This window comes from Xenopus laevis, chromosome 3L, assembly GCF_017654675.1.
Source record: "Xenopus laevis strain J_2021 chromosome 3L, Xenopus_laevis_v10.1, whole genome shotgun sequence".
NCBI lineage: Eukaryota > Metazoa > Chordata > Amphibia > Anura > Pipidae > Xenopus > Xenopus laevis.
Genome location: NC_054375.1, coordinates 115,714,206 through 115,737,744, shown reverse-complemented (window position 1 = coordinate 115,737,744; position 23,539 = coordinate 115,714,206). Strand labels below are relative to the sequence as shown.

The following is a 23,539-nucleotide window of genomic DNA, read 5'->3' as shown; positions in this document are numbered from 1 at the left end:
GGTTTTTAGTCAAACTGGGTCGGTCATTCAAGCAGCTTGGATGCTCGCCAGGCAGTGTATAAAGAGGAGACCTGTTTATGAAGGGGCCCTTATTTCTGTCTGCCACGTGGACATCCATTTAGAACTCAAGCTACAGTGTGGCCTCTGTACAGCAGGGAATCCAGCTCGGATCTTCGGCACTGTTTGCTGAACATACACTTTCACATATTGGATCCTGGAACAAGCACACTTCATAGACGAATGAAAAACGCAGACTGACCTCACACTGGCATTCTATGATATAAGCCCCAAGCCAAGTGCATCTTCTAACATTTGTTCATCAGCAAAGTTGCCAGTTCTTTGTTATTTACATAGGGATTGAGGGCTGCCTTTTCACCACTTTTAATTAAAAAAAGGCAGCTATGTAAAAATATTTCTTTTGCAGACCTACTAAGTATATCATGGGATGTGTAGGGGAGAGGTGAGACTCATTGTGAAAAAACGAACACAAGATTTGTGGCTGAGCCTTGTGTTGGGGCAGTACATGGTCATCCCATTGCAGGACCCTTACATAGATACAGCCGGACTTACCTCCTGTTTCAGCACAGGGCTCCCTTGGAACTAAAGCAAAAGAGCTGAAGTGTAATGAGGGGTAAGGGCCACCATATTTCTGTGCCGATGTTAGTTTATATTGTATGCAAACAGTCTGGCATGCCTAATATTTAATTAAGATCATCATTCGAGGGGTAACATTTTAATCAGAATAATACAATAAACAACATAGCATTTCGGAGGTATAAAAACAAATCAAAACTTTATATTACAGAGTGTTAAAAATAAAGATAAATGTAAAAAGTTCCTCTGTATTTAACACAAATTTTACCTCTTGAGAAGATATAGTCAGAGTGGGACAGGGTGTATGTAAAGATAGTCACAATAAAGACCAAAGTTTTGCACCCTTTAATTTGCACATCATTCAGACGCACACGTTAGGGAGCGCAGTGAGTGCAGGCCGCAAAGGTTACTGACGTGCTCTTTGCACGAGTAGTAAGTGGCGTTCTCTTGCACCTCCTTAGTGCTCCTCTTGCACTTCTGCCCCCCCTGTCTTAATGATAGACCCCTTATTTCTCTCATTTTATTAAATAACAAATCTTACACATTATCATTTGAATCAAAAACCAATGAGGGACTATTGTAGAATCTTTATCTTGCATATATTTTTCACCCCTCCACAGGATCAGGCTATATAACCCAACGCATTCATGTTCATATAATAATATTTGTCTTTTAACTGGAAAATAACTGGACAGTGACCTCAAGAGGTTTATCTGGAAAGCTATGTGAGCCTGGATACATTTATACTTCAGATTATATCCTTATAATGGTGCTTAGTGATTTCTTTTACATGACTCACTGAAACTTTCTATTATAAAAAATGAATGTACCCCCATCCCCGTTGTAAAATATGAGGATACTAGAAGTCACATCAGAGTCCCATGACCTGTAAAAAAGCACTTCTATTATCCTTATATTTTATTATAGTGGGAATGAAACTCCCTAGATAATATATATATATATATATATATATGCATAGAATGGACCAGCACACCGTTTTCTTCAATCAAACGTGTTTATTCAATACACACTGTGCATCAGTGTGTATTGAATAAACAAGTTTGATTGAAGAAAACGGTGTGCTGGTCCATTCTATGCATGTATAAAGACTTTGACCGAGCACCCGGCCTGGAGAAAAAAGTGGACAGAGTGCAGGTGTTTGTACTATAATATATATATATATATATATATATATATATATATATATATATATATATATATACATATATCAACTTGCAAATTATAGCCTTATAAATGTCAGATTCTGCAGTCAGAATGCACCATATGTACCCTAAAGAGATAGCAACAACGACTGGCATTGCCAACACTGTTATCAGTTGTGCCTCTACAACTTGTCCATGGAAGGGCCTTTTTCTTTCTGCTATGTTTGTTGCACTCAGAGTGCCTATATCAGCGCCTAGATCATCAGTGCTGCTATCTCTTATAAACTATACCCCCAATAGCTTTACCTGCCCGCAGCAGTAAGCTCACAGAATTATTTGTCAGAACCAGTGATGGGCGAATAAATTTGTGTTTCGCTGCCGGCAAATACATTTCGTATAATATTCGCCGCCGGAAAATCTGCTGCGTCAAAAAAATTTGGGCGCGTGTCAGAATAGTCGCGTGCATTAACATTGTTGCATAGACATGGCAGGCTGTAAATACAAACAGTGACTTGTGATTACCTACATAAAACCCAACATCCCAAGATTATGACAAGGTTCAAAGTAAGGGTTGTGTGCATGGATTTATAATGTATCATTGTTATTCTTCCTAGGTCCCTGTATGTATAAAGCTGTATGCCACTAGGACCAAACAAAATAAAAACATGCCACAGAACACATTTATTATATTTATATCTGAGGTAGCCCCAAAACAATTGGGTCTCAATAAAGTACTGTAACATCTGATCCAAGACAGAAGAATTTCAGCATAAGAGGATGTTAAATTCATCCTCATATACTGGGATGTGCCAATACCAACAACATATGTCACTTTTATGAGGAATTTACGAGGAACTGCCAGCTACAATGGTCAGTGCCTACTGTCATCTCTCTGCTGATGTCTCACCATGTGTATATTAGAAAGCTCACTCACAAGGGACGTTGTTAAGCTGTTGATCAATAATAGAGTCAGAAGGCAGAGACATGAGTCTCAACCAGCCATCTAGTGTTTTTTTTTAATATATTTTCATCTTTGTGGAATGTGTTAGAATAGATCATTCAAGAAGGGAAATGTATAGTTTTGTCATTTAGGGAGAAAATAATGATATCTGTTAAAAACACATAATATCCAAGCTTATGTCGTGTCATTGGTTGGCCTGAGATACTGTCTCAAGACATATATTGTCATGTATTCATTTCCATGTTATTCAGGTTCATCCTGAGGTAATGGGAATGTATATCACACAAGGTCCAAAGTGTCAAATCTTTTTGTATTTAACTCATCTTGTAGCAGTAGACACCAAACTTCATATGTCTTGTTGGGAATCCAAAGCTCCTAACTCCAGGTTCAGGTGGGCCGCAGTTAGGACGGGGAAAGGCTATGGGATACCTGACACTACCGTCATCCAACCAGCCTGCATCACAGCGATCTAAGTCAATGAATTTCCATGCAGCAAAGAGCTGTCCAACCTTGGCAATTTGTGCTCCATCGTCTTGGCACGCTGCTTTGGCCTCAGCATAATTCATGTTCTCAGGGTGCTCTAGATAGTAAACTTTTCCTACAAGATAGGAAAATTTAAACTCATTAGACAAGGATCAACCAAAGAAGAAACATGAAAGCTTTACATGTTCATGCTCACATTATTTCATGGACAAATATACAAGAATTGTAAGTAGGTGATTATTATTTTCCCTTAAAGTGGAGCTTAAATAAAGACTAAACCTCTGGAAGAAAAAACTTGACTGGTACCTTCAATCATGGGAAGGGCACCATAGTAGTTGCAAAGGACAATTTCTGCAAACACTGATAATGTAAAGTTGTATAGTTCCCATACTAATCCTTACCCTTCAGAGCAGAAGAGAAGCAGAAAGCATCATATCTGTGCAGTTGCTTGTGGCGTTCTCCATAGCTTCTAACACCAGGGGCAGTTTCTTTCCCACCACAAGGTTCTCTGGGCAAAGTAATAGGATACTGAACGGTGCCATCCATCAACCAGCCAGCATTACACCAATCCAGTCCTTCCTCCCAGGCCTTAAAGAGCTGTTCAAATGAAGCCATCATGGCGTCTTGATCTTCACAAGCTTTTTTGGCATCATGGAAGTTAAGCTGGTACCTTCCACCATGAGGCTGATAGGGAAAGACAACACCTGCAGAGAAAACACTTCAGTTACAAATATGGCATTTTTAATAAGGTTCTTTATTGTGTTAAGGTGTTCCAAGAGCTACATACAGTCACTGTGGGTGTATTAGACTATGTATTATTAGGTGCTTAAGAAATACAAAGCCCAGTGATCAACAGGTTTAGCATATGTTGGCCATGACATTTACTTTGCAAAGAATCACATAAAATTCTAGATGCACATACAGAGGACAGAACATCACTTTGCATACCATAAGCTTATTAACTCTACTGCTCATATATAATTGCTATAATTTATGGGAGCAACAGATTCACCAGCCCTGTATAAAACATTAACATGTAGGGGCACATTTACTATTGGTTGGATATCGAGGAATAATTAACCCTCAATATTCGACCCTAGAAGTAAAATCCTTCGACTTCGAAAAGTCAAAGGATTTACCGCAAATGCTTTGAGCAAACGATCAAAGGAAAAATCGTTCGATCGAACGATTCAAAGGATTTTAATCCATCAATCGAAGGACCTTCCCCATAGGCTAACATTGGTGCTCGGTAGGTTTTAGGTGGTGAAGTAGGTGGTCAAAGTTTTTTTTAAAGAGACAGTACTTCAACTGTCGAATAGTCGAACGATTTTTAGTTCGAATCGTTTGATTCGAAGTCGAAGTTGTAGTCGAAGGTCGAAGTATTTTTCATTCTAATCCTTCACTTGAGCTAAGTAAATGTGCCCCTTAGTGTATTGGGTGATCTAACTACTGTTAAACATTCTATAATAATATTATGGTTAGAACAATATATGGAAAATAAGATTTACTATTTTTAAAAATGTTACTATGGGCACAACACATTGCTGTTCTGCCTATTTCTATTGATACATAGGAATAGTGGCTACAATATTGCAGAGACCTCATGGGAAGTGATTTCTAGGAGGTTTTGAGCAAATCTCAACCCCATGGCTTTGTTCTGGGCACAGAGTAATCATGCTCTTGTGATTTACAGCCATCCTGTGTTACACAATGACCAGGGCTCCCAGCCCTGACTCAACCCAATATTAAAACCAGGAAGATCATAAAAAAAAATCCATAGTTTGCTATTGTATGAAAACTGTTGCTCCATTGTTTTTATAAAACGGTGGAAACATATTCCCTTTGTGCCAAATATCCATTTTCTAACCAGGATAATGTAGAATTTCATCTGCCTCGTTATTGTACCTGAATTAGATTGCTTAAAGCGAATTCCTAATTATTTCCCAGAACTGGGACAAAGCTGCACCCATGTCATTGAACAAAGACTCACATAGGCTGAGGCCAGTAATAGCATAGCTTTTGCCTTTCCAGCTGATACTGAAGAAGAGAAGTGCTCTGGGCACAAAGTAATCTGCACTCATGATTTATGTCAAAGGAAAAATAAATGGCAATAAATACTGCTTATAAATTGGGAACATTTTATTTACAACAAGCAAACATCACTAGCTGCCAACTATTTTCCCTTGGCATGTATCAGTTTGATTCTTAGTAATATTTATTGACTAGTTCTAAATAAAACATCCGATGCCTTCCTCTATGGCCTAGATTAAGTATTCAAGCAAAGGGAAGGGAAGTTATATCCTAACAGATATAGACAATGGGAATATTTATTTTCACAGACAGACTCCAGGCAGGTTATCTATTTATTTATTTTATACACCCTTCTATGACTTATAGCTGTTATTTTATATGGGTTTCCATTGACAGAGCAGGCAAGCAACAGACTGTGTATTATACCTACAGGAAACATTTGTATATTTTTGTAAACAGTGACATCCAGTGGCTGCTTTCATAAGCAATATGCCTGCACAAATAATATATTATACACACTCGCATACTCTATATACAGTGCCCACATGCAAAAGGTAACTGCTATAATTGCAACTGATTCTGTAATACAGAGTTTTCTCTAGTCTGCGGTCAAAGGTGGCTGAACAGTTATTTGACTGTGCTCTTTGCTTACATTAACAAATCTCTTCTGTTTTAATAAGAATCAATGTGAAAATAATCTTCAACCCCCTAGGAATTAAATGGTAATCGAGTCTGCAGGTTCCATATCGCTATTCAAATATTTATGCTCAGCCTTAGAAGATGCACAAAAGAAACTAAATTATGATGGAGAATACTATTACAAAATATCAATCATATACATAGAAAAAGTAGCACATTGAGGCTGACTAACTGCCAGCTTGCACTTTCTACTTCCTATAATCATATTCAACAGCCTCCCTGGAACACATAAGCTTCAGAAGTTCAATTGGGAATAAATGGCCACACTCAAAGGATGTCCCATTCTAGAGAATTACTGAATGCAAGTGCATCTTTTCTGAATGTATACAAAGCTTTTTCTGGCTTTTTTCTGGTTGCTGGCCCTCATATGAACCACCTGACTTTTCTTTATGCATTTACCGATATAATCAGCTAAACACATTGAGAATATGAATGAATATACCCCCACATTTTGTTGGACTTTGGTCATGGCTCCTTTAAATAGCTTACAGTATCATATTTCTGCTAAAAATCAATCACCCTAACTTGTTCTCAAGCTGGGCCCTCAGGTCAATTATCAGATCACATGGAGTTCAGTCTGACTTATTAGTGAGGCAGCCATTATAAGTGAGGGGTATATTGCCAAGAATACCATTTGGCTCTGACACAGAACATGAAAATTGGTTTTGGATGACTTTTTAGTACTTTACTTGAATGTATTGTGAGCCAGTAGCTGGAGAACAGGTTGAAGGCAGATATATTTCCCCCTATATTACTCCCATATGTACAGCAGTCCTGAGTGGGTTAATTCCCCTAGAAAGTCTCACCTGGGTAATAATTTGGAGGCTAGATCGGCTAGCTGCTGTAGAGGGGAGTAAAATTGAGATACACGCTGAGAGGGCTGAGAGCTGGGACCTGTGTAGCCATTTGGAGCGGCTGTTTGTTTTTCCAGAAGGAAAAAGGACACTGTAAAGGTACTGTGACTCTGTGGAGTTGTACTTCTGTGTTTGCCCGGGAATCTCAGTAGGGGACTCGTAGTAGAGAGGGAAAGTACCCAGAGTATTAGTTAGAGCCCAAGTGTGGCAAGGATTTTGTTTTATTTTTGTTTTATGCTACTTTACTCAAAGAGTCTGTATATGTGAACAATAAATGGATGTTGCCCTGTTAAAGAACTGTCTGTTCATCTGATCCTGCTCACAGCTTGTATGAAGGCTACTCACCTCTTAACTCCAGTTCTACAATTCCACTTTCGTCTTCTAGTCCATCAATGACCTCACACTTGTAGTTTCCATAATCCTCCAGGCGCAAATCAGTGATGACCAAGGAGACTTCATTGGGCTTATTCTGAATCAGATGCACTCGCCCCTTGTATTCCCCGAAGCTCCTGTGCCTTAATCCAATAGCCACCATCACATCTCTCTCCTTGGTATTATCCTTGTGCAGTTTTGACCATTTGACACGGTGCCTTCTAGTGGAGTTTAACTTGGGCTCATAATGAAATGTACATGGCAGGGTAACGTTCCCACCGCGGTAGCCAAAAAGAGGGTCATCTGGAGTGTTTACCACGAGCCTCACACCATTGAAGTGAATCACTAAAAGGGAAAGAATACCATATGAATTGGGGAAAACACAGAGTGCACAGATGAGCACTTATATGGGTAGGGCTGTCTTCCTGACTGTGCGCCAGCCAACAACAGGCTCTAAAACCAAAATTGACAGAATACATTTATTTTACCATTTCAGATGACTATCACGCAGAGTGTCACACTTACTAATTATTTTCTATAAAATATTATAGCATTGTTCTTGTCTCTATAGAAATGTGTATTAAACACGAGTCCTTTCAATGTCTATATTTACATTTGTCCACTAGATGGTGCTCGTTAACAAAGTTCAGGTCTAACAGGAAAAATAATCTGTTTCTATCAAAAAACGAGGACCCCAGAATACACTAAACTCATAACTCCCCCCACCCTCTTTAGGCATCACAGTTCCTTCTCCAGTCTCCATACAGACATCTCATACAGATCTCCATGCCCTTATAGCTCCTTCCTTATAATGTCCATACAGTACTCCAATCAACTTCAGTCACTCATAGAGAACTCCCCACACACCAGTCTTGAAGACCCTCACAGCTCATTAGCTGTGCATCCCTGGCCATTGCAGATGCCTTCAAACAACTGGCTTATGTTAAATAAGACACATTTAAATTGAGATTTAATGTAGGGCTCATAAAAACAGACTCATGCCCCTGTACATGAAGGCTGTGTAACTCAGGCTTATCTACCTAAAGGACTACAAGTAATTTGTGGATTTCAATGATTAATTTATCTGCTGCTACTTATAGCAAAAAATGGTTTCATTGTTTCCCTTGTGGATAGTATAATAACCTGGATTGTTTTCTCCCATAAGAAAAGATAATTATTTTTATACAATAGCAGTTCTCAAAGTGGCTAATTGGCCAAGAAAACACAAGGTTGAAAACTGCCAAACTGCTGGACTAAATCTGGGCATGAATGGCCTCCTTGTGAAGCACAACATAGTTCATTTTAAAAAAAATACCTTGGGACCATTTCTTTAGCATATAAAAATATATGTGCTAGTGATAATAAAGGAGCACTACACTGACCTATTTTGCATTTAGGAAATCAATAAGGAAGTCAAAGAGGAAGGTGGTGAAAAGAGGGAGGAAGGTGAAAGAGAAGGTTCATAACTACAGAGGAAGCAGGCCCTGCGGCTGCAGGGGGGGGCAGAAGGTATAGGGGCCCCATGAGGTCCTAATTCATTTACAATATCAATAAATATTGGTAAAACTGGTCAGACATTTTGAGGGTTTGAAAAATAATTTGCTGCGGGGCCCAGTAATATCCAGTTACATCACTGTGAAAGAGCCTTAGTACAACACTTGAAGCTTCTAATCCACTGCTTCACAAAACTTTTACCCGCATCTAGCGGTGACCAACATATCCACCGGAGTCCTGAGGAAGTGCCGAGTATAGAGGCACGGAACACGTAAGTTTCTTTGCACACCCACTACCATATTATTGTCACACTGTGCATTCTAATAAAGCTGCATTGATATTTATAGCAGCGACTCGAGTAGATATGTTTGTCAGTGCTAGTAACAGTTAGCAGCAACCGGCTGGGCCATTAACACATCCTTACAGGTCTGGGCTAGGAGTCAAAATAGGCCCTGGCATTTCAAGTACACAGAGGCCCAACCAGTCCCTCACCAGCCCACTTCACAGTGATTGTCTATGGCAGGCCCGGACTGGCAATCTGTGGGTTCCGACAAATGCCAGAGGGGCTCCTATAAGGTGCCATAGAAAGTCAGTATTTAGTGGGCTGTTTGGGCCTCTGTGTGGGCTGATTTGGTCCTCTGTATACCTGAAATGCCAGGGCCTATTTTAATTCTTAGTCCAGACCTTACAGCAGCCCCTCTGGCATTTGCCAGAACTCATAGATTGCAAGTCCGGCCCTGTATCCTTATTGTGTATTGTCAATCCATTATTGCTGCAAAAAATGTTTGGCTGCTAGAGGCCACTGTTTCACATAAGAGTTTATGGATGAGATAAAAGAAGTTCTCTTCAGAGCAACCGGAATGTCTGCTCCTATTTACAGAAGAAATATGTGGATAAAAAAACCCTAATTGGAACCTTGACAGAATAATCTATACCAACAATCACTATAACATTAAACAGAAAAATAAAGGGAATATTTTCTTCTTATAGAAAGGGTATATTGTCCAGTCAATGTTTGTTGTTCATTAATTCACCTTGTGGGTGCAAAAAAACACCTTTACAATAAATGTATACTTCAGAGCATCACAGACATCCATTTATTTTGTGGCTCAAAGCACAAGGGGTGTTTTTTTTTTTTTTTAAATGGATGTCTGGTGGTTAGAAGGATACAATCCCACATTAGTTTGTTTGTACATATAATAAAAGGGGAGTTTACACTAATTTGTTAGGGTTCCTTGCTGTATGTTTAGCTTATCGTTCTGGCCGGCGCACAGCTGAAAGGGATCACCGCCTAGCTATTTACTGACGCCAGAATGCTTCTGTAAGATCAGAAGCCGCTTCATGGTATCGTTTATTTTCATTTATTGTGGGGACCTGAGCGCTTCATTTATTTTCTTTATATCACTTGCATCCACATGATTCATTATCGCCGTTCCGATGTGCAATTATGGGGGAGTTGAGGGAATGAAATACAAATGACTATTGAAGAGCAGAGAGTGGAATGAAAGACCATAAAATGAAGTCTCTAGCCTTCAGTCACTAACACAGTAATGACGCGGAAAAAAGGCAAGGGCGCACACTACATTAATGATCGGCAACCATTGTGCAATTATATTGTATTCTTTAAAGGCATTTTTTTCAGGCTATTGAAGATTATGCTCTGTATTGCTTTACATGCAGCGAGAACAAGTGTATCCTAACATGCGAGAGTTGCTAACACTTCCAGCTACTGCCTGGTTAAGCTAAGCAAGTGTTCTACCACTTTTACAACAATTATAAATTCCAAACTTCGTCAGTAGTATTGCTGGCATAAGGCAAGGCAGTACTGCAAAAGTGGTCGGCAGTATAATGAGCTCTACATAAATGGGATGCAAGTAATTTTGAGAATCAAACATGGGGCCAAATTTCCCAGTGTGAGTAGAAGGTGGTGCAGTTAAGATGCTTGTCCCATAGGAATGAGCAGGTCAGATCTGCAAGTCTCTAAAGCTCCCCATAGACACAACGATACTTCTTGCCGAACGACCGATTTTAGGGAAGTCCGACCAGTCCTTCGAAATTATCGTGCGGTTAGTGGGATTCGAACGATCGTACATCTTACGATTTTTCGGCCGACATCTGTCAGGATATTGATCAGCCAGGTCAAAAAATCTTTGTCGGTCCCAGTGCAATGTATCTATGTTTGCAGGGACAAGCAGGCAGCTCCCCTTTGTTTTCCTGGCAAATTGGTCTTTTTTGTTGATGGTAAATTCGTACGATCGTTCTGAGAAGATCGTGGTCTCACGATCAGGATCTGATCTTTTAAAAATCTCAACATCTATGGCCAGCTTTAGGCTAGGGCCACACGGGAAAATTCAGGGAGATTGGTCATCTGGCGACTAATCGCCGCGTCTTTGAGGCGACTAATCTCCCTGAATGGCTTGCTGGTATCTCGCACCCGCTAGCGCTAAAGTCACCTGCGCCTATTCACACGCGGCGATACATTTTTCAAAGTCGTTCGAAATTCCCTCACGAGGCAATTTCGAGCAACTTTGAAAAACGTATCGCCGCGAGTGAATAGGCACAGACGACTTTAGCAATAGCGGGTGCAAGATACCAGCAAGCCATTCAGAGAGATTAGACGCGGCGATTAGTCGCCAGGCGACTAATCTCCCTGAAATCTTCACGTGTGGCCCTAGCCCTTAGGGAGCAACAGTGCACAAGTATAGAGTTTAGAACCGGCTGCATGGCTTGTTTAGGGCTGAATCATGTAGCCATGTGGTTACTCGGTTCTTCTGGTATCATTGAGACTGCCATATTGGATGTCTTGCTGGTTCTTTGCCTAGGCCGAGAGTCTTAGCACAAAAAGTCTTTCTGCATTCTGAAGAATGAGTCATCTGAATGGTAGATTGGTAACATTACTATACTAATTAGCACATGATGTGCCTTCAAGATCTGGAGCGTCCCCAACCGTTTATACCTGTGAGCAACATTCAGATGTAAAAAGAGTTGGAGAGCGGAGAGCAACACAAGCATGAAAATTGTTCCTGGGGTGCCTAATAAGTCATGTGATTGGCTATTAGGTATCCCCTATGTCAGGGGTAGGCAACCTGCGGCTCTGGAGCCTCATGCGGCTCTTCATCCTGCATGCTGCGGCTTTGCCTGTCATGTCATCTATACAGCCCTCGCACCTGTTGGCGGCTTCTTGAGTGTGCGACACTCAGGAAGCCGCCAGTAGGTGCGAGGGCTGTATAGACGCCCCAGGAGTGATAGGCAAGACCAAGCCGCAACAAGTTGATTTATCATGGTCCTTACTGCGGTCACACACTCAAGAGAAGAGAAGATCACAACACGAGCATTTAATAGGGCTATTGAGTGTTTAATTTATTTCAAAGTAGGCCTACACATACACACTGCACTTCTGTTTGTTGTTAAAAGCTGTGTTATGTTTTACGGCTCCAGACTATTTTTCTTTAGTGGAAGAGGGGGCAAAATGGCTCTTTTGATAGTAAAGGTTGCTGGCTACTGCCCTGTGTGGACTGGCAGCTTACAGGTGGCTCTGTTTGGCAGTACACCTAGTATTTATGCAACTTCTTTTTATTTTTGAATGTATCCAAGCCTGGAATTCAAAATTAAGCACCTGCTTTGAGGCCACTGGGAGCAACAGCCAAGGGGTTCGTGAGCAACATGTTGCTCACAAGCCACTGGTTTGGGGATCACTGGTCTAGAGTCTTTTTGAAGTTTTTTCAGTTTTAGCCACAGCAATTCCACACACTACAGTCTGTCTATCTTAAAAAAATGTGGTCTGCCAGTACCTCCCACTGACACATGGATTGGCCTTCAGCAGAACAAGGCTCTGACCTTCAGCTCTGACCTCCTCATTGACCTAACAGGAAATCAATGCTCTATGGCCTTCAAAGGTGATTGCCAAAATGTAAAATATCCAAAAGTCATGAGGGTCAGTCTGCTAGATAACACACAGGTTGGTGAATGCCATTTTTAGCCAAAGATTGTATGTAAAGGATGAGGCTCTAAAGAAAGAAGCTTCTAAAGAAAAAATACAGCTCCTATAGGAACATAAAGGTACACATACAAAGGAATGATGGCTCTTTAGGAACATTTAGTATTTCTGAATGTATACAAAACACCCTTTCACATAAGAGCAGATGTTACTTTATTCACTGCTCCTCTTTAAGCCTCTACATTAGACCATCCAGTATTACAACAGAGAAAATGTCTGACTTGTCTGTATTAGGGTCAACAGAAAGGGGGTCAGCAGGTTTCATTCTTAGGGAATCATCCTAACAGCCACAATGTTGGAGGTACCACTGCTCAAATGGAATATTAATGAATTGAAGAGCATCCAGAGAAGGGCAACTAAGCTTATAAAAGGTATGGAAAGTCTCAGCCATGAGGAAAGACTGGCCAAGTTGGGGTTGTTCACATTTGAAAAGGTTCTGGAGGGGTGATAACTATGTATAAATATATAAGGGGATTTAGCCTTCATCTGGATCAACTAGCAGTAAGGCAGGTTATATATAGACTTAAAAGGTTTGATTTGATGGAATTGTGTCTTTTTTAAACCTACCTTACTATGGAACAGCTTTGTTGCTTAGCACAGCAGAGGCACTTGTACCTTGTGGCCATTAGCAGACGGCGCTGTTCTGCCCTATGTACAGAAGTCTGTCTGTGTAGAATAGCTCTGCCAAAGCACCCATCCAGCAGAGCAGTTCCCACTAATATGTATACAAATATAGGTATGTTGAGAAGGAATGCTTGATGTACACGACAGGTTATGTCCCCATACTTTCCATTGTATGCAATGGAAAATAAATGTTAAATAAGCACGTTTATACATATACATCTAAATGGCATCATATATTGCATCTGAAGCAAGAGTTTTGGACATCAGAAATGATACCAGTGGTTCCCTCTTTAAAAAATGATACCAGTGGTTCCCTCTTATGAACTGGATGCCTGGCTTACTGCCTCACTAGTCACACAGCCTCTTGTGACTGACCGTTTCTCCATTTTATTTGTGTACAGACAGATGCCTGGAGATGCTAAAAAACAAAGAGAGAAAACCAAAACTACTTACTATCATTATTGTTAACCTTTGTTAATATCATACCTACCCTCTCCATTGCCATTATTTGTTTTGTTGTTGAGGATATGCTCGTAGTAGAATCCATTATAGAATGGAAGGCCTTTACAAACACTGGCCACTAGGAGAATCACAGCAAATTCGGCAAGCATTGTCGACCAATCCACTGCGCTCTCAGAATCCACACCCTTGTACTGCAACAAACAAAAAAGGAAATATGATCAATTATTGGAGTCCAGCACAGTATGCATTATACTGTTATCATGAATATGTTAAAATGAGAATATTTATAAACAAGAGCTATGAATATCCTGTAGATTATATCCTTATAATACACAAAAGCCATGAATATCCTGTAAAATATATCCTTATAAACGGTGAGTAGTGATGTCATCAGTTATAAACGGTGAGTAGTGATGTAATTTCTGTCACATGACTCACTAAAATTTGTGTATTATAATAAATAAAGTACCCCCAGTTGTAAAATATGAGGATATTATAAGTTACCTCGGAGTTCCATGACCTGTATAAAAACACTCGGCCTTCGGCCTCGTACTTTTATATGGTCATGAAACTCCTCGGTAACTTATAATATCCTTATATTTTACAAGAGGGGGTACTTTATTCACTATATTACTATTATTATTAATAAATAACTTATATTTATAAAGCACCAAAACACCCCGCAGTACTGTAAAATAAATGGGTTTATATATTTAACATACAGAATTACATGCAAAGCAACCAATAACTGACACAAGAAGTGAGGAAGGCCCTACCCAAAACAGCTTACAATCTAAAGGTGTGCTTAGTGCTGTCAGTTATAATCGAAGCTTAGTGATGTCATTTCTGTCACATGACTCATTGTATCTTGTGTATTTTAATAATTAATGTACCCACGTTTGTAAAATATGAGATTACTAATAGTCACCTTGACCTGTATAAAACACTTGAGCTTTGGCCTCGCTCAGGGTTACTTTATCCACTATATATATTCAGCAATGCAAGAGAAAGAAACAGCCATCCTATTTTTGGAATATTATATTTGTATATATTCTTATATTATTATAAAGAAGATCATTTATGGTTGCGTAGCAGGGACATCCAGTCTGTGTTTTTTCCGGTTGCTGTACTACAATTCCCAGCATCCCCTGGCAGACAATGGCACAACAGAGGAAGATGAGACAGGTTAGACATCGCTTATATTATATGTTGTGATTTTACTGGCTTGTGCGTTTAGCCTGTTTCTCCATGTCCGTGTTTCTAGGAATATTTGGAATCAGTTCACGTCTTAATAAATATTTTAATTCTCTATGCTGCGCCTTAGGTCTATATACCTACAAGATGGTCAAACCAACTGAAAGAAGGATTCATCCCAAGAGAGCCTGAGTGTTGATCTTTATCTCGGGAAACAAATTCCTGTTTGATGTAAAAAGCCTATAAGGATAAAAAGAATGTGCCTAGTGGGCAAGTATTTAGTTGCATTCCTCAATGATTAGCTAATTAAAGGACTCCCCAATGAGATGATCACTCATCTAGCTGAAGCTACTAATCCTGGCAGCCTATTCATTTCATTGGGGTCTCATGCGAGACACATTACAAAGAGGTAATTGAACGGAATATACCAAAGCAGAAATTCCCAATCTCCAGCTTATCTACAAACCCCTGCGTCTTCCACCAGCTAGTAGCTAGGGATGCTGAATGTTTTATTTCAACAATATAAGAAAGATTCCATCAGAATTACTCAGCACATTTAAATTATTGTTCTCCTTTATTTATACAGCACTGGCAAATTCTTATAGATTGCACAATATTCGTATCAGCACTGGCACCAGGGGAGCTTGCAATCTAAGGTTCCCTTCACATACACACAAGCTTCAATAGTTATCAAAGAGTTATCATGAGTCCATTAACCTACCTGTATGTGGAATGTACATAAATGCACACAAGCATGGGCATAACATACTAGTACCTGTATCACTAGTGCTGCAAGCCAGCAAAGTTAATCACTGTCACTGTGCTGTCCAACTTTCTAAATATCACACACTCAAGCCATGAATCAGCTGAATAATGTGTTATTATAAACAGTGCTTAGTTATACAGGTATTTGATCAATTACCCAGAATGTTCATGACCTGGGTTTTTCCGTTAAAGGAGAAGGAATGTCTTCTTCTACTTGGGGTGCCAAATTTTAGGCACCCCCAAGTGAATGTATATACTTACCTGAAACCCCGGGCCAATGCTCCTATCAGCAGAAAACTGCACCAGCCCGGAGTTCTTCCAGTGAGCAACACGGAGCGATCCTCTTCCGGCTTCTTCTTTCTTCTCGTGGTTGCGCATGCGCAGTAGAGCGAAAAGCCGAACTTTAACTAAAAAGTCGGCTTTTACATTCTACTGCGCATACAGCCGGAAGAGGATCGCACCGTGGTGCTCATTATAAGAACCCCGGGCAGTTTTCTCCTGATAGGAGCATCGGCCCGGGGTTTCAGATAAGTCAATACAATCACTTGGGGGTGCCTAACCTTTGGCACCCCCAAGTGAAAGAAGGCTTTCCTTCTCCTTTAAGGGAATTTTCAGTAATTTATCTCTAAATACCTTATCTACTAAAAAACAATTAAAACATTTATTAAACCAAATAGGATTATTTTGCCACCTATATGGATTCATGCAACTGAGTTAGAATCAAATAAAAGGAAATTACTCTTAAAATATTTAATTATTTGCTTAAAATGTACTCTATGGGAGGTTTATAACAGGTTTTCGGATAATGGAACCTATAATTGTATCAACAGATATCATTTGTATCACATGACTCATTAAGTCTTGTGTACTTTAAGAGATTGTGTAACCATTATAATGTAAAGTACAGGTATGGGATCCATTATCCGGAAACCCCGTTAGCCAGAAAGTTCCGAATTACAGAAAGGCCGTCTCCCATAGACTCCATTGTAATCAAATAATCCAAATTTTTAAAAATGATTTCCTTTTTCTCTATAATAATATAACAGTAGCATATACTTGATCCCAACTAAGATATAATTAATCCTTATTGGAAGCAAAACCAGCCTATTGGGTTTAATTAATGTATACATGATTTTGTAGTAGACTTAAGGTATGAAGTTCCAAATTACGGAAAGACCCCTTATCCGGAATACCCCAGGTCCCGAGCATTCTGGATAATAGGTCCCATACCTGTATAACATTATAATGGTTACACAATCTTTAATATATAAAGATTTTAGAGGTCACCCCCCCCAGAGGAAAATGGTATTCAGTGACTGGGGAGGCTTCCAATAGCTGGCTTTGCATGAGTGAGCTTATACATGCATAATTATAGATGATATTTTGTCTGTTCTCCATCTATGCACCCCAAAGTGTCATGGCCTGTATAAAAGCACGGAGTCTGCAGACCCCTTCCTACAGAACTCTTCAATGACTTTGTAATTATTATGTTTTACAAAAGGGGTCACATTACTCCTCATCTATTACAGGTATACCCTAGGTGTTTTATACTGATATTCCCTGGTAAAAATACAATCAAGATACAAAAAAGGAAATGTGGGTCTGTTGAGTGTTTGATGTTACATTCATTAGTAACCAAAGGTCCTTTTTCCTCTGTGCATTAAACCTACTAAGAGGAAGCTATATTGCCACCTTTTCAAAATGAAAGCAAGCAGGAGAAACAGAAACATTGTTTTCTACCAGCAAGGGGCTCTGTTGCTTCAAGAGTCTCTGGTCAAGGCCTCAGTCAGAAAAAGACATACAATAGATCGGACTCAGGTGTATAACTTTCAGCTGAAGGAATTAACAATTGTGCCACCCTAATTAATCGCTTCCATTACAGATCACGGATTTCGAAGGACACAGGGTTGGGTCCTTTGGTGTAAACCTGAGCAGCAAAACATCTGTCGCTTTTTAAACGCCATAAATCATGGTGGTGTCAAATATCCAATATGGGTAATCTCCCAAGAGTTTGTGTATCTAAAATATATGCAAGAACTTCCCTTGTTCAAATTATTTTCAGCTGTATTATTTAGAAAAGTAATAAGGCCTCAGAGAGAGCTTTTAACATTTTGAGAAGGAGAGCAGGAACTAATCTTGCGTAATATATATATATAATTACTGACATCATACCCAAAATATTTACACTATATTAGGTCACGCTGTGTAAAATATCAATGTAACACACCTATTTATAATTGGAATTGCTTTCTGTATGGTACTAAGGAATAAATCATTTGTCTTTTTCTATCCAAGACCTGGAAGGGCGTAGCATATTTCACCCCGAATGTTCACATCATCTGCTTTGCATTATGGTCACGTGCAATGAAACGATATACAGACGATATACAGACTATAACCGTCCTGTTCCAACAAAAGCATAGAGGACTGTGCTCAGTGTAGGATATGAACTTTCCAACATTTCCACTAGGAGACAAAAGTGTGTTGAATATATCTCGCTGGGTGGATAAAGCCATGTCACAAAGCTCACTGTATGCCTGGACTATTAACATACCAATGAAGGAACACTGAGACTGGATTGCCAGATAATAGACAATGAAAATGGCTGGCATGGGTTGCTGTATGACTAGAGGCTACTCAACTCTAAGTACAGCTGTCAAGGAATTACTTTGGCAGAAGCTGGAAAATTAGCAGTATGTACATGGCACTTCCAAACATGGTCTTGACTGGATGCTGATTTTGGCACTGATGTCTTCCATGCCTAAGCTATAGGGGCTGGCAAATACTTCTTCATTCCTCTATGACATGTATATTCACACCACTGTCGTTCCAGCTTTAGCTCTTGGAGGATGCTGGCTCCATACCAGCTGATAACACACAGGTTGAAATTCCCTTAGATACTTTCTAGGCAGTAAAGAGCTGCCTAGAAAGTATCTAAGGGTTTCTTGTTCAAACACTTGGGCTTTCAGGATCCTACAGTCTCTTTGCGACAAAATGGCCTTCACAACTTCAAACTAATTAGGGTTTTTTTTTTATAATAGGAAATGAGCCGAGCCAAAAAATGCTAGGTGCTAGGTTTCATACTTCTTTCCACTAGCGGATTTGCTAACGATGGGAGCTGAGACCGCAACAGCTGCACAAATGAAACTCGTATTCTTAACCCCTTGACCTCTCCAGCAATGTGCATAATATTGGGAGCCCTGGGCAGCACACAGTAAGGAGGTGGGTTACCTGATAAACCATTAAACTGGAACAACCCAAGTATTATTACAGTTGAACCAGGGGAAAGAAACGAAAACAAAAGGTCCTTTATCTCTGCAGCTGGTAACTCTGCTAATAAACTCACAGAGAAACAGTAAAGCATCTTCTCTAAGCTCCTGCACATTTCATCTTTATATTTCTCCTTTGCATAATAACTAGGGTTGCCACCTTTTCTGGAAAAAGAACACCTTTCTATATTTTTAACCTTCTTCCCTGTTAATAACATTGGCATCAAGCATAATTTTTACCAGCCAGGTGGCAACCCTAATAATAATGCACTTATATAAGTGAACAACAGGACAACTTTTTAAACATGCCTGTTCTCTCAGTGCTTTAGCAACCCTACAGAGCATTTCCTGAGCAGGAGCCCAAATAAAAGATTTCCCATAAACAAAACATCTTAAACATCATACACAGCTCTCTGAAGCTGGGGTCCTTGTACTGATGTCAGCAACTACATCATCACTTGCATAAACTGGTCATGTTATGGCTCTTGCTGAAGCTCTGCTGGTGAGGGCACATTTTAAAACTGCTGTAAAGCCATAGGGCTGCTCTAGAACTATGGCACAAGGCATAGGGAAAAGGGCAATACCTTGCCCATTTTAGTTTCAAGTTTGTGTTATGAAAATGTGACACTGGGCACCTTCTTAGTACATTCCCCCACTGAATCCTAACTCTTACATCATGTTACTTAAAGGCACAGGAAAACAAAGTATCTGCTTCCAGATCTGTGCATTTGCAACCACTCTTTAGGTTAACAAATTAATTACTCCCTGCACCCCTGAGACTATGCGAATCTCTTACAAGCTGAAAATCACAGTTGTCATTCTATAGTACTATATATTCTTCCTGGAGTATATTCTGAAGACTCCTATCCAATATCCTTCTCAAGCACGTCTACATAAAAATAGGGGCAAAACTTTGCCCTGATACAGTACAACCTATAATTTAGAACAGTGATCCCCAACCAGTAGCTCACGAGCAACATGTTGTTCTCCAACCCCTTGGATGTTGCTCCCAGTGGCCTCAAAGCAGATGCTTATTTTTGAATTCCAGGCTTGGAAGCAAGTTTTAATTGCATAAAAACTAAGTATAGTACCAAATAGAGCTTCTTGTAGGCTGCCAGTCTACATAGGGGCAACCAAATAGCCAATCACAGCCCTTATTTGGCACCCCAAGGGACTATTTTATGCTTGTGTTTCTCTCCAACTCTTTTTACATTTGAATTTGGCTCACGGGTAAAAAAAGGTTGGGGACCCCTGATCTAGAACAACCTCATCAGCAGGTTGCCAGGAAAACTCGGCCTCAGTTACTACAAGTTTCTGATTATCGTACTATGTTTTGAAGTTTCCTGAACTATTTTTACTGCCTGCATATCTTGTAACAACTTTCGGTTTCTGATGTAGTGTGGTTATGTGGTATTGATAAACCTCCAACATACTGTGCACCACTCTACAATAACCATATGGCATTGGCAAATACAACAATACACACATTTACACTGATGTAAGAGCTGAAATGCGTGTTTAATTTTAAGAGCTTACAGCCAAGAAGGTAACATCCCACAAAGATAATGTTATGAGCCATGGCTATTTTGATAAGATGCAGAATTATAGACTACATTCAATATGAGGGGAGCGATTAATGTCCTGTCTCCAGCTTTATTTTCTTATCAAACTGAATATAGACCCAAGTTTCACAGTCAACATTTTGCTGTTGCTACTGTAGATATTCAAAAGCAGAAATGTGTGTAGTAATAAGTAACTCTGTAGCCCACAATGGCAATAGTCAAAACTAAAATCAAATTCGCCTTTAGTTTATTTATTACCTAAGGAAGTCATGAAGATGTGCTCAGTTTCCAAAAAAACTTTAAACCTAGGCTGGATAATGTTTAATGGGGTGCTGACCTGTGCACAGAAGAAGGAAATTGTACAAGATATGCTAAGGCAATGTATAACCAGCTAACCAGTACGGCAACAGAGCTAATTCAAAAGGAATTCTAAGTAGGGAAGTTAAGCCCTCAGGGTCAAAAGATGACACCACTACATTACTAAAGAGGTGGAAACCTGGAATACCGTCATGTATATTTTTTCTTTCTTCGTAAAGGTTCATTAGCTAATAACCCATCTCCATTATCGCAAGCTGCAGTGCCTGTCCACTAATATCTTTGAATCAGGCTCCGAGATTGCTTAAATTTCTTCCATATGGTGAGAAGCGTCCTATCAAGGCAGGACTATCCGATGGGCTTAATATTTATATGACATATATCATATTTACATTTTTCATGAGAGAAGCATGTATCCATGTCAGTGAGTGTATATTTAGATAAGTGAGTATGTGAGAGTGGACAAGTGTGAGCGCCACTGAGTGTGTGTCTGTGGGTAAATAAGTTGTCAGAGATTGATTCTGAAAGAGAGATTGAAATCAAGTGCCAACTCCAAGGGAGAACGGTCTGTGTATATATATATATATATCTATATATAGATATATATATATACCACAATGAAAAGACCGCACCAATCAGGTCTTGAAAAAAAGTGAAAAAAATATTTATTCAACATTTCGGCTCCTCACTTGAGCCGTCTTTTTTTCAAGACCTGATTGGTGCGGTCTTTTCATTGTGGTAAATATGGCTTTTTTGACCTGCACACAGGTATGTGAATGAATGTTTGCCGAGTGCACCATACTGGATCTCTGTGAGTATATATATATATAGAGATAGATAGATAGATAGATAGATAGATAGATAGATAGATAGATAGATAGATAGATAGATAGATAGATATAGATATATATATGGAACATGGGGGAACACTCACCAATCAAAAACACAGCAAACATACAAAGAGTAAATGATTTTAATAGACCAGTAAAAGAAATTCCAACGTTTGATCACATCATAGTGATCTTCCTCAGGGAAGATCACTATGATGTGATTGAAACATTGGAATATCTTTTTTTGGAATATCCACATGTTTGGATAAGAGAAGTTGTGTGTAGAGGTGGTGTCTGTGTTAGTATTAGTGAGGGGTGTGTGGCAATGTGTGTACATGACAGAAGGTGGAAATGTGGGTGACAGTGGAATGTGTGTGTCTGTGTGCTGTTACCAGCAAGTGAGAGAGTGAGAGAAAGAGCATGTGTGTATGTTAGTGTCGCTGATAGAAAGGGGGACCATTACATATACACATCTGTATCACACTTGGAACTGTGCAGATATAAAGTAATCTAATAATTCCAAATACAAACTTGAGTTGAAATAAAGGAAGAGCAAAGAAGAGACAAAAGAAATGACTTAAATAGTCACACTTGAACTCCAAACGCTTCCTTCTAACAAAAGACAACGAGGGCAGATACAAACAGGTCCTGCTGTCTGACTGGTGATGATCAAAACTGAGAGAATTCAATGTTTTTTTGGGAGGGGGTGCGGGTGTTACAAAACAAATGCAAACTATAAACAGCTATTTAAATAGCTTAGTAAAATACAAACATTCACTCCTGAAGTTCATATGTATAACTGACTGTACCCAGTGATCTTGAGAGTGCAGGGAATTAGCAAGATAATAGGAAGGAACACAGGATTGTACAACACTGATATTAGCACAACAAAGAGCACTATTGCAATACAGACATTAAGAAGGTAAATGAGGGGAGGTTGCTCTTTTTTCTGTTCAATTGAATATAATAATAATCTAATAATACATCTCACTGACTGCCTTTTGTTAGTACTTGTCCCCCCTCTCTATATCCCTTTAATTGTCTTCATATCCTTGCGATGCAATTGAAGTGTGATTGTAAAGGGAGGCTGAGAAGGAGAAGTGTCTGACAGTGAGGTGGGAGAGGGGTGCTGTTCCTAGAGGGTCTTACTGAGCAAGTTTCTTGTGAGTCAGGTAAGGGAGGGTTGCTTCATACTTACAGTTCAGTGACCTGCCCTGTTTCTGGATGTCTCTGACAAGCCCTTTGTATTTCCTATGCACCCTCTGCTTTGGGGTCTGGAAGTCTGTAGTAAAATGTGTTTGGGCTCCAGTCTAATAATGAGCGCTGATTGGCAGAGAGGAAGGGGAGCGCGTCACAACAGCCAAGCCCTCACTTGGCCCCTAGACTCAGCCTCTTAAAGTCACACGGGCGCGCGCAGCGTTTATGTTACAATGAATGAATAAGCGGGGAAGGTGCCAAAAGGAGCGAGTGCAGTATCCAACTCTAGTACGGATGATATAATTGCCAGTAACAGCTGCACCAAAGTCTCACTCCCCCAGCCTGAACTAAATAACTGCCCCATGTTGCGCTCCTCTCCTCCCACCCCAGCTGAAACGCAGGCACAGGCTATACACCCGCCGCCTTACAGAATGCAGGTAACGTTGCGCCCTGCTGCTCTCCCTCACAGCCAGTCACATAGTAACATAGTAACATAGTAAGTAAGGTTGAAAAAAGACACATGTCCATCGAGTTCAACCTTTTTTTTTTTTTTTTATTAACTACCTATCTGCCAGTTGATCCAGATCCCAGATCCAGATCCCTTCCCAGAGACTATTATTGCTAATGCGACTATGCACCAAACTATACCTGCTATCCCACAACCACACTCCCT

At 39.8% G+C, this 23,539-nt stretch overlaps 1 protein-coding gene across 1 annotated transcript; it reads right to left on the bottom strand.

The window, feature by feature from the left end:
* Nucleotides 1-717: 717 nt before the first annotated feature.
* hapln3.L (hyaluronan and proteoglycan link protein 3 L homeolog) lies at nt 718-22,937 on the bottom strand. Its single transcript, NM_001086162.1, is given in 7 exon segments — nt 718-1,565; nt 1,768-1,844; nt 2,204-3,316; nt 3,603-3,905; nt 7,131-7,502; nt 13,763-13,925; nt 22,868-22,937. Coding segments are annotated over 4 exon segments (1,080 nt in total). The 5' UTR covers nt 13,884-13,925; nt 22,868-22,937; the 3' UTR covers nt 718-1,565; nt 1,768-1,844; nt 2,204-3,032.
* Nucleotides 22,938-23,539: the final 602 nt, after the last annotated feature.